Consider the following 12,390-nt stretch of genomic DNA (forward strand, 5'->3'; position numbering starts at 1 on the left):
ATAATTATTATATATATATATATATATATATATATATATATATATATATATATATATATGATAGCAGTGGAGATTACAGACAAATGGTGGAAGTCATGACTTATTCCACAAGGTTGCACAAGTTCCCCTGTCGGCCATTTGTGAAGACATTGCCCTGTTTAATAATGTATGAAGTTTTCCCATTAAAGTCTTTGCCTCAACTAAAACTTCTTTTAGAAATAACACTCAACTTTGACTCATGCTTCTGCCTCCGTTCTTTTTATAAGGCATCTGCTGTTCCCACACGAGGAGGCAGCACAACAGACCGATTCCACCTTCGTAAAGTTTGAGCTGCAGACAAAAAGCACCCTGCAACAACAACAACAACTTCAATGTTCCTGTGTAATTATTTTGGAGTTCCAGCTTAGCATGTCAACGTTCTGGAGGAAAGCAGCCATACGCAGAGCTATCCCCGAGGTTTGAGTTCTACAATTTGCTGTCGGTCCAATTAGAAGAGGATGGTTTATTGTGACAACACACGAGGAGGCAGGAAACGTAGAGATGCAGGATTTTATTTGAAACAAAAACAACGTGTCAGACACAGCTTTCACCCAGATGTAAGCATAAAAAAAACTGGAGATTTCTGCTGACAAAATAAAAGATGAGTGATGCTCCTGCAGCTGGCGGCGAGGTGGTTTTTGCATCTCCTTTGTCTTTCGGCGTCTTCGCTCTCGTCTCTCCTCTAGTTGTGGCCTTGGAGCGCCTCGGCCATGAACAGCTTCCCGAGGTTCTGCGAGGTGAATTCCTTCACGTTCTGGCAGTAGTTGTTAATTTGCCCTGTTGGAGGATTGCCACATGCATTCACACGCCCCCACACACACACACACACACACACGTAAACGCATGCACACACACCCCGGAAGCATATGTACATAAACACACACGAGCATTTGTACAAACACAAACATGCGGAGGAGGGGAAGAGAAAAAAAAAAGCAGCACAACAACAAATTAGCGGTGAACGGAGTAAACGGTTGGATCAGATCGTTGTCGGAAAGGGTGGGAGCGGGGAGCTGAAAGGCGTCAAACAGCAGGGAAAAAAAGGGGCGGTTGAGCTGGAGACTCAGCCAATAAACTTTAAATTAATGTTAATTTTAAGATAATGGCAGAGATAATTGCTAAACAGAACCTGAGCTGCTGCGAGCTGAGCAGAGGCGGCTGATGGGATTTAGAGAGGAGAGGTGGGGGTGGTCCTCTGATGCCGGTGACAAAAGTCTTCAGAGTGTTGGTGTGTGTGTGTGTGTGTGCATACCTGCGATGAGCAGTGTATCCATGCGCGGTGGCGCCTGGGGGGGCTTGAACAACTTGCTGATGTCCTCCTCCGGTAGCGGGGGCTCACCTCTGCTCTGTCGCTGGGTGTTCTCCTGCTGCCGCCTCTGGAGGTACTGCAGAGAGCGGCCCACAAAGGAGAGGATTAGTAGGGGCAGATGTAGAGGGAGCAGGAGGTTGGGGGCTGGGGGGAAAGCATGAGATGACGACAAGAAGATGTGGGAGTACCGAAGGAAATAATAAAATAAATGTAGCAGGTAAGGAAGCGGAGAGCGGTAGAAGAAGGGAAAAAAAAAAAGCGGGAGGCGTATAGTCGGAGAGCACAAAGTAAGAAAAGTCGAAAAACAAAGTGATGAAAGCAGAGATGGGGAGACGGAGACAGAAGAGCTATAAGTGCTAACAGGAATGGAGTGATTTGTGGCGGGCTGACACTCGGTAAATCAGGAAGGTGCCACGTCTCTGGAGATCCTAAAAGCCTTGTTAATTTGGCAAGATGAAGGCGAAGAGGAGGAAGGTTGGAGCAGACAGAGGCAGTAGCTGGGGTTCAAGCAAGTCGAGTGCTTTCAACCAAACATCCCACAATGCACCTGTACAGGTTCATCAGATAAACACAGAAACATTTTTGATCTTTTATTTCCTCCTCCTCCTCTCCGTGTGGCACAGCACGACTGGCATCACTGAAATGGAAATGTGCAAAAACTTTTCGCACGTCTTCCTCCGTTGTATCGCGCATAGTTGCTTTTACAGTTCCCGAGAACTGTCGAAACGTTACTGGAAATTAAAGTTTCAAAAAGCCCGGCGCCAATCCCGAACGAATGTGTTCATGTCAGCAAAACAAAGGAGACGCCCTCCGCGCCTTTTCACCCAATCTGCTCTGCAAAGAGCACATTTACCAAGTCAGTGCCGAAACGGAGTTGGACTGGAGCCTCTAATTAGTTTATGCTTCATATCTGATGATGAAAAGCAATCATCTTCCAGCATCTTTCCTTGGGTTTTGTAGTGTTTACATCTTTCTGTGACTTTAGAAGCATTTAGGCACCTGCTGAGCATGATGGCGTGTTCTCAGCTTTATCAGTCTGCAGACTGTTTTGGAATGTTTCTGTAGTGCTGAAGCAACAAGGTAAACAGTAATTTATTATCGTTACCCTCTTCTCTAAAAAAAAAGCCCTCAGTAAAATAGGATCTGGTTTCTATTGTTAAAATCGTATCAAGATAGTAGAGTCTTCCTTCAGATTTTACGATTTCAAACATCATCTGCCATGTCTCTCGATGGCCAGGCAGCAGGAGGAAATCAGATTATGATGACTTCTTGGCCAGTAAAAATTTCCATCTACCATTCTGTGTCAGGTCCCCATGGTAACGAAGTGCTACACCGGCTAATGGATGGATGCCATTTTACCTACTTAACCACTTTTTCCCCTTTAAGTTTGGGACACTTTGTACCTGCTTTAATGACCAATAATTTTAAGTCATTTTCTCCGATCGAGAAGTAGACCTGCTGTAAGGAAATCTGCTTGTGAGAGTCCATAACTACCAACTATGTCGGTTTGATCAGCGGTCATTATCTGGCATAATCTATGCAATTCAATTGGCCTAACCTGGTTAGAGAAGAGCCCACATGCGTAGCGCACTGCCCATAGGACACGAATAAATAAACAAACAGGATCGTGAAAAATCATTAGAATGAATTATAACGACAACGTATTTTAATGTGTGGAGCATTTTAATAAATGTTGTCTAAGGAATGCAAAAGTAACTAATTTCCCACGGTTTCGCCGGTGGTTTAAGAAGTACAAATACAAACGCAGCAAAGACATGAGATATAATCCCATGTTCAGCCTGTTACATCTGTCAAGAATGATTTAATCTGACCGGCAGTGCTACACTCTGTTCATCTAAAATATTTGAAAATAATTTCTTTAATTTGACGATTTCCTGGTTTCAATAAGCTCCTCCTAATTAAAGGCAAAACAAAACGGTTGACTTGAACTCTCTCACGCAGGGGTCTGCCTTAGTAATAAACATCTTTGTTTAAAAACTACATTTTGTGTTTACTTGTGTTGCCTTTGACTAATGCTTAAATTGGTTTGATGACCTGAAACACTGAAATGTCACAAACGTGCAAAAAGACTTTTTAACACCACATGCAGAAGGTAAAAACAGCGGTGCATTTTTTTTTTTTTATTTCTTATTTTTGGAAGTGGGGCTGGGGGAACAGATCTAAACCATGCTTGATTACAGCCTCGTTCTCCAAGCACACCCCGTTTCGTGCATTCCCGTTAGGTCAGCTCGCCCAGTCAGAATGCCCTCTTGCAGCTGAGAGGGCCTCTGGTCGTCTTGTTCAGACTGCAGCCAAAGTCAGCTTTCAAGTTACAATTAGCATCCAGATTGAATTATACAGCAGAAAATTAACATCTTATGAATTTGAAATTGAGTGAAGAAGTCATTTAGTAACTTCTACAAATTCATCGTTTAATGCAGGGGTCTACAACCTGCGGCTCCGGAGCTGCGTGTGACTCATTGGACCGACCACAGAGGCTCTTAATAACTTTGGCTGAAACATAAAAAGAACCAGCTATCCTTCCAAATATAGATATAACAACAAATGCAGGGTTTTAACAGGGTTTTTTTCCCCTGAAAATATTTGCATTAAATTTTCACACACTGGACACTGGAAGATTTCAGATCTGTTTTTCTTGTCACACTACAATCTATGTGCTTCTCCATCACTTCATTATTTTCCATGCAACAGAAAAAAAAATATTCATGCTCTTCTTGCAAAATGTTATTTTTATTTTAGTTCTAAAAAATTAGAGATAAAATGCTTTAAAAATAAAAATGTTTCTAAAGAAGATATTTATTTAAATTAATAACATGATTTTTTTCTTTTTTCAAAAGGTCATGTTGACATTTGTGACCCTAAGTCTTTTTTTTTATTATTATTTTTGTCTGGCCTGAAAGCAGAATGTCTCTTTAATTCATAAAGGTTGCTGACCTCTGGTTTAATGTATATGAGATGCATCAATCTTAGGTTTACTTCTTAAAGACAGGCTTTTGGTTCGAACAAGAATATTTTGAGTTCTCTTCTAGCAGCCGCTTAGGAATTAAGTGAATATCGTATCCCTAATCATCTCAGAGGGCATGTTTACAACAGCCACAATTTAGATTAAGCCCAATTACCCTCCGCTCACCTTTGGCTCAGGTCTTTTCTGTTCAAAAATTTATTTCAGCACACATCGTCTGTGTTCTGGTTTTACACCAACAACCTCCCCTTCAGACTGCCGACGCATCCTCCCGCCGGTTTTCCACCTTCCTTTTGGCACAACAACCCAGACGTCACGGCAGGTTCAACCGATGAACTTTTTACGACCTCTCTTTGGCAAAGCTCTCTTCTTGAGCTGCTCTGGCTCGCCTTGTACATGTTTCTTAAAAAAAATAAATAAATAATTCCTCGGGTTGGTAAATCTTTTAATTGTCGCTGAAATCTTCTATTAGCCACAATTTATGCTTCCTCAGTTCAGCGGATTAAAACACTGCAGCATACCTAATCGACAGCAAAGTGTGGCGCGGGCTCCTTTGGATGCGAATGAATCAGAACGGAGCGAGCCGCACGTTCCCGGCAACAAAAGGACCCAAGTTGGCTGCGGATCGCGTGTGCCGAGGAATCTTGTTATTTACCAAATACAGAAGGCTACGATGAAAGGCAACTTTCATCATAGAAAGTTGCAAAAAGCAATGGCTTTTTGCAACTTTCTATGATGATTAATAAGGTTCCATTTGTCCGGGAAGCAGCAGGGTCAATAGCACAAGATTACAAGGGGCACACAGCGTAGATGTCTGAGAGGTTTAATAGAAGCTCACTTTCCTTTTCCCTGTGTGCTTTATTGGTTCATAATAGGGTACCGTGTGAAATGTGGAAAAGCTGACACTATAAAAGAAGGGCTTGTCTGTGTGATATTGTATACGAGTCTGGGTGCAAGAGTGAAAGAGGAAAAGCTTGGGAGACTGATGAGACAAGAAACATGGAGAATGACTGATTCAAATGCTCTAAAAGTGCGAGGATGAAACGCATTTGCTTCCTCTTGAGGGTTCGTAAACTTCTGCCTATAGTTACGGATCCATGTTTCATCTGTCTGGTTCGGCGAGAAGCTGGATGTAACTTTATCTCCCTACTTGATGATAAAACGATGGCGGTGACTCAGCCCGGATCAACATTAATACCTCAGACATTTTCTCGCTTCCACTTCCACAGACTAATGACTGAATAATGTAGCCGTTTCGACGTAGGTGTATGTTTGTGCGCACACCAGTGAGTCACCGTGAGCTGCTATGCTGCCATTTCCTCGAACAATGTTTCCACGTTGCCGCGTGACGCTGGCGGCTTCCATTTGCTGCCAGATGTTTATGATGCAACTGGCGGAGGTTGTAGCTGCAGATGGCACTATGTGCACCCAGACTGTGTGTGCGTGCGTGCGCATGTTGTCACTCCGTTAGTGCATTTACTTTTTCTGAAATTGCGTTCGCTCCTGCTTTTAAGCCAAGTCGGAGCTGTGATGTGGCTGCACCTTCTGCTCAGAGCAAGCTCGGCTTTTGCGGAGAGCCTTTTAGCAGTCTTTGTTCTCCTGAAACTTTCTCCGCCTTTTGTCACTCTACTGATTGAAATGTGAGTGTAGTTTTTGGACAGGGATGCGGAAAAGTGGAAAGACATGAATACATGGTTTTAATCTTGAACAACAAGATTTGAATTCAAGAAGAATTAAGTTACCTAATAGATTTGACCGTATCGCCCATATAGCTAACTTTTTCATTATTTCATCTTTTTATTTTGCTAAAAGTTACAACAGTTTTCCTCCATAGTGCTGCAGTGCTTCAGTCTGCAGCAGAATGTGTGTTTTACCTTCAAACCAGTGAGGCTCGAGCCATTTAGTTGTTTCCATCTATGCTACCATTTCAAATCAAACATGGTGGGCAGAGTGTGCATTTACTCTCTAAAGCAAAAAGTTTTCAAAGGTTAGAGTGGTCTAAAGTATGAAAGTACGTCAAGTTAAGAGATTATATGGAAGGTCTGGCCGCTTGGTGAGATTCATTATGAACCGCAGCAGCAGAGTGGAGAAGGGACAGAGACTCCTCCTCCGAGGATGAGCACAAAAAAAATGATTGCGATATATTTTTTAAAAGTCCTAAATGCTTTCTGAAGTTGTAACGACAACAACTTGTCTGTTACCAGTCCCTACCCTTTCCATATGGTTTATTAGCTGGCTGCAGGTATTAATGTGCAGACTTATTCAGGAACCCAAATAAAGTTTACTTAATCACATTTAATTGGGTAAATAATGTAACCAAATAAATCAAATTACCAAAAAACACATCCAATAAATACAAATTATTTTGTAATTAAAATTCCTATTATTTTATTAGTATTATTAGTTGTATCATTATTACTATCATTATTAGTTTTAAATAAATGCAAATGTACATCCTGCATATCTGTGAGTTTACTCTTTTGTCATGCTGAAGGTGACACTAAACACACGCTTTGTACTTTAAAGTGTTGCATCTAATTTTGTAGGATGCAAAAAATGTGTCTTACATAAGAATGACTTATTTTTTAAGGTGAAATTTGTTTTGAAGAACTGTATATAAATTAGATAAAGTAAAATCACGCAGTCAGACCTGCAATAGGTTTTCCAAAAAATAAACATGCATGCCACACTTTTCAGATTTGTATATGTTTAAAAAAAAAAAAAAAGTCTACTCAGTTTCTTCTGCTTGACAGTTAATTCCTACTTTGTGCCGGCCTGCCACATAACATAAATCAAATTTTGTTGTTGTAAACAACATGAAAAGTACTGGGGGAATGAATACTTTTGCACAGCCCTGCACCCACACAGTCTCCTTGCTCTTAATGATTTCTGAACCTTACCTGCAGTATTTAACCTTCTGCTGTGGACACACATGAGTAGCTACAGTGGGAAGAGGGATGTTTGCATTATGACAGCTACAAGTCAATGCGACCTTATCAGAGTAAACTCAAGGTAACAGAAATGATTCGTGACGACCGTTTGCCGTCACCTGGCCTTTACTTGCACTGCTGGCGCTTTGCTTCTCCTACACTCATTTAGTTTATTACGCTAATAAGAGTCTTCAGAGAAATATCTCTCTTTGCCACATTGAAGGGGAGTTCACAGCTCTGAAAAGCTGTCACGGTGGTGCTCATTTGTCTGGAAAAAGTTAGACGTCTTGTCTTTTTTTTTTTCTTTCTTTTTTTTAAAATCCTGCTCTCAGTGGAGTAACACATTTTAAATGGCAGAGTTTGAAGTGATATCCTGTCAGCTACTTTAAAGTGTCGAAATAACAGACCTTGGCTTCATATCAGATAAAAATATCTAAAAATAAATAAATTAAATAAATAAAAGTGTTGATCTTTGTTGCTGTTAATTGGTGTAAAAACTGATGTTCGCTCGACACAGATGTCAATAAGCGCAGTAATGCAACACTCGCAACAAGATGTTCAGATCTGGGGATTTGCATCTTTCCTGCCGTGATTGCAGCTTCACTTTGGTCGTGTCCACATCCTACAGACACAAACCTGCTGTGCTCCTGCTAAGAATGGGACTGTGGGTGCATCTGTTTGCAAATACGTGTGATAGTTGAGCGAAAGAGTCTCTATGTGCATGCTGGTACGCTGATGCGCCTGCTGCTCCTGCCGGCTCACTGTGTGGGTGGTGTGGGCACTTTGCTTCCCTGAAAGCCTCGGCGTGTGTGAGTTTGCTTGCAGGAGTTACCTGGTGCTTCTGCTGCTGCTGCTTGCTCAGGTTGCGGCTGTAGGTGTTATATTTGACAATGTCTTGGTTCAGGTCGTCCACCCTGTCCATCAGAAGCTGAAGACTCTTCTCCAAGTGGTTGCTGGAATGAGATGACAAACCGTGTCAGACGGGGGGGTTTTTTGTCTCGCCCGACAGAATTTGTGAGAAACGTCAGCGAGAGCCGAGACGTGTCCCTCGTCTCTACTGACAAGTTCCATTACGCTTTAATTTAAAGAGATTTCACAAGCATATAGAGACTTTACAACTACAGCCGCAGCGTGTTGCACCTCATAAATACAGCATTAGATAAATGTTTGGTTATGAGTTGAATGTTTGCTTATTTTTCAGGCATAATAAGAGTCTGTCAGACCATAAATTCACAATAAACATGCCACCACAAATCCCACTACACTACTTACTTTGTGATTAACATCACGCAAATCGATCCAGTGGGATCATGGGGATGTGCTTCCTCATAAACACTATGGATAAAATGTGTGTCGAGTATTAAAAAAAAGTAAATATTATATCCGTCAGTTTTGAGTCTGAACTGTGGCTGAACCGCTCCAAATCGGTAGATTTACATTTAACTTTAAAACTCAATCTGCTGGGGGAATGAATAATTTGGGTTTTAGTTGTATTTTAAAATTGTCATTCATCTTTCTTATTTTTTAAAATAGTAATAAAAAAAACGATAAGACTTTTCAAAAACTCAATCATAAAAAGCGCGATACCAATGGTCACAATGACAACAACACTCCTCAGAGTGGATGCTGTTACCGAATGAAGACAACCTAACATTTGTCGTTTTCAGTATCAGTAAGTTGAAAACTGGAGTCAGAGAAAGCAAAGATGTAAGGAAGCATTTACAAATAATCATTTAGTATAACTTAAGATTTGTGTCTTTAGGGATAGAGCTAAAAATTTTAAACGTGGTTTTTATGTTTTATAAAACACAAATGTGTGTCATATCAGGGGAAACGTAAACCAATTTTAATCAAAACCATGATTTAAAACTTCTTCTTTGTTGTTTTTTATTTTCTACGATGTGACTACTGTTGGTTTATCTTTGTTTCTAAACGTCCATGTGCTCCATGTTTTTGGTTCTGTAAAGTGACTGTGTTTTTCAAAAGTGTTTTATAAATGCTTTTTACCTACTTCGACAATACTAATGCAACCTAAATTTACTAAAAAAACATTTCCTTTGACAATTTGGACCAATTTTCAGGTCGGTGTCAGTGAAATGTCAGGATAGATGGATGCATCTCCCAGAATAACAGCTGCTGCCTGCTGAGCCTCAACCACCTTGTGAATCTCTCCGATTTAGAGAGATTTACATTTTATCGAGTCTGGGGTCTACATAGTAAAAAGGATTGGCTCCAATAGTCTCTTTGTTAACTTGAACGAGGCTTAAAAAAAAACAAAGGTTTTACAGTGCAAGTGCCGTTTTCAGACAGAGAAATGTCAGAGAGAGGGAAAAAAAGGAGAACATCAAAACATAATGCCAGTCGTCTCCCGTCTGATTTTTAGGAACAGTACGTCTCTCTACCTTGCACCTTGGGTTCAACCTTGACGAGGCTGCAGGGGTCTGCTTATAGCTTGAATCCCTCTTATGTTTTCTTCTGCTGAATTACGTTGTTTCATTTATGAAGGTTTTGGGTGAAACACAATGCAGCATGTTACTGCGAAAACACATATTCCTACCTCCGTTTGACAAATTCTAGCAGGATGACCTGTCTTTGTGTAGGTTTGGGGGAATTAGCAGAGATAACACTGTTTTGGTTTTTGTTTTTTTTCTCATCAGGGTTACAAACCCACAGCTCAACACTTCCAGAGTTATTGGGGCTACAGTGCCATGCTTCTTGGCAACAAATTTTGTTTGTTTTGGCTCGACAGGAGCAGAAGTTTACCTTACATGACAGATGGATTCTTCCGTAATCACAGCCAGGAGAAAAAATCCCTGCTGCCATGTTCCAAACTTTTCTTTTGTTTTGTAGCCAAAATATCAAAATTCAGGCTAACAAGATTCCCGTACTGCCAGCAGGAGATTTTCTTTTTTATTCAGTAACTGGTTCAGTGCTTTGTTAGATAGATTTGTTGTTGACAGATAGATGCTTCATGCAATCCACTGCCATTTTTTCCCCCTTAAACTTTCTCTGGAGGGAATCAAACAAAGTTGAAAAAAAAAAAGAGTGGGATGATCTAAACCCACCAGTTTAGAGACAAAGGTCAGGAGCTTTCTGAACTGGATGGATTTCATCATGCTGTTAGGTCAGATTTTTTTTTTAAAAAAAAGTTATTTTAAATCCTACATTTCTCCACATAACATAAATAGTCATTGATTGAAGTCTAAGTTAGATGTCTGGGAAAGTTACTTTTCACTTCATAAGTATCTTTGGGAAAAAAAAACAAAAAACTATTGCGCGAACAAAGTCAGAAATCAAAGAGAAAACCCAAAACTAAAGAAGAGTGGAAAAAAGAACTCAGAAAGATTACAAAATATTGATGCAGAGCTGGAGGCTTTATTCTGCCCAAAGTCATGAATTTCCAGCTAACTGAGCTTCCAACCTGACACCACTAGTTTGCTAAACGTCTCTCATCTCATATTTCAAAGACATCTTGGATCAAATAACCAACAATATTTAATCTCTAGTGTTGTAATGGAGACACACTAAACATGGACCTCCCCAGCACATGCATATTAAATGAGCCTAATCTCAACTTTTCAGCATGAAGTAGCGGTTCTCTTCATTTTATTTCTGATTATGCTATCAGTTCAAACTCCATTTAACTGGTGGCTATGGAAAAATTTTGACTAAATAGTGTCGCCATAGAAACTTAGTGGCAACGTTAAACTTACATAACACCATCTACGATAAAGAGCGAATGAAAGATGAGCCTGTGAGTTTCTTAACACATTGTTGATGTTAAGATTGTAAGAACTAGTGATTATTAGTAGCATTATTAACACAAAAAGCTAATTGCTAACATTAAGTGCAATTTTCCAAAGATCCTAGCATTAGGCTAAAGTCCTCTCATTAAAATCATGTTCATTAGCAGAACTATGGTAGAATGTTCAAGAAAGGCAGACCTGCAATCTGCAAAGAAAAAATAGCTTTTCTATTGCTCCCATTACTTAGCATTCCTAATCAATATCAACTCCTCATCCTTAGTTTACTAAAGACGAGCAAGATAAGTGTGCAGTAAAAGCTGCTATGCTTCCTGTCCCTTTTTTGTAGGCACAAGAATATACTGCAGTCCAAGCATATTGCACAATTGTTCTGACTCCTGCTCTTTTAATATCAACTCAAACTATGAGCAAAATGTCAGACGTATAAATCGTTTGGCCAGAGTCCACACAGCAAAGAGAAACTAAACGACCGCACTACTGCATGAAAATTAACCCCCTCTCCCACATCTCTCAAAAATATGCACATCCTAAAGACGGCTCTGGATCATCTCAGCTTAGCGTCAGCCTCCTTCCACCGCTAACACCTTAATCACATTAAAATGCAAACATGCACTGCAAGCAACCACGGGCATGCGCATAATTACGCAAACGCGGGCTGATGATGATTTATGGGGTGCTATTTTCATATGCCTCAACTATCTGTGACACTACCCATATTAAAATCTTGCACCTGCTTGAGGTGCGTGCTAATATCTGTGATTACATTATCTGCTTAAAGGGATAGGTGTCTGTTGCCAAAAGGAGGACGCTGCATGCGCACTTCATTAGCGAGCCGCAGTTTTAGCCCGTTCCGAAGCGGGATGCTCACTTTTGCAATTTGAACTGGAGAGTAAAAAGCATTTCAAAATGAACAATGGTTGGGAATGCCAGTCATTTCTGCGTTCTGATGTGGTGCCAGTCCGGTCGTGTTAAACAGTGAGGGGCGCTGTGATGAGTTTGGCTTTCCTACATGAAAACTCAGTGGCTCGAGACCAAATCACAGGATAGCGCTTCCCTGCTGTGGCCCTCCGACTGCGTAAGGAACGGCTCCCTCCATGAACCGCCTGCTTAAAACTGGTTTATTAAAGCGAAATGACGGCTAATGCGTGTGGTATGTTTAAATATTGTATGCATGGATAATCATGCAGTCAGAACAGGAGTCCTCAAAGCACCGTTCGCTTCTGTTTCAAACCAGTCGATATGTGTGAGACGGTAAATCTTAGGTGTGGGGAAAAAATGATCAGTTTAGCCCCCCCCCCCCCCCCCCCCTTCACTCTTCCCCACATCGTCCTGCTTTTCCTCATTTCTTTATCTTCCTCTTTCGCT

The 12,390-nt window shown here is 40.8% G+C and overlaps 1 protein-coding gene across 1 annotated transcript in view; it reads right to left on the bottom strand.

Annotated features, from left to right (window-relative positions):
* Positions 1-535: 535 nt before the first annotated feature.
* The window catches only part of LOC106953580 (eukaryotic translation initiation factor 3 subunit H), an 83,645-nt gene continuing 71,790 nt past the window's right edge, over positions 536-12,390 (bottom strand). Inside the window, exons 6-8 of the mRNA XM_015042456.1 lie at positions 8,094-8,214; positions 1,292-1,424; positions 536-816 (exon numbers count right to left, since the gene is read on the bottom strand). Of these exons, the coding sequence (XP_014897942.1) occupies positions 722-816; positions 1,292-1,424; positions 8,094-8,214 (349 nt within the window). The 3' untranslated portion in view covers positions 536-721. The remainder of the gene's footprint in view (positions 817-1,291; positions 1,425-8,093; positions 8,215-12,390) is intronic.

This window comes from Poecilia latipinna, unplaced genomic scaffold (genome assembly GCF_001443285.1).
Source record: "Poecilia latipinna isolate Pla-1442-1.1 unplaced genomic scaffold, P_latipinna-1.0 Scaffold590, whole genome shotgun sequence".
Taxonomy (NCBI): domain Eukaryota; kingdom Metazoa; phylum Chordata; class Actinopteri; order Cyprinodontiformes; family Poeciliidae; genus Poecilia; species Poecilia latipinna.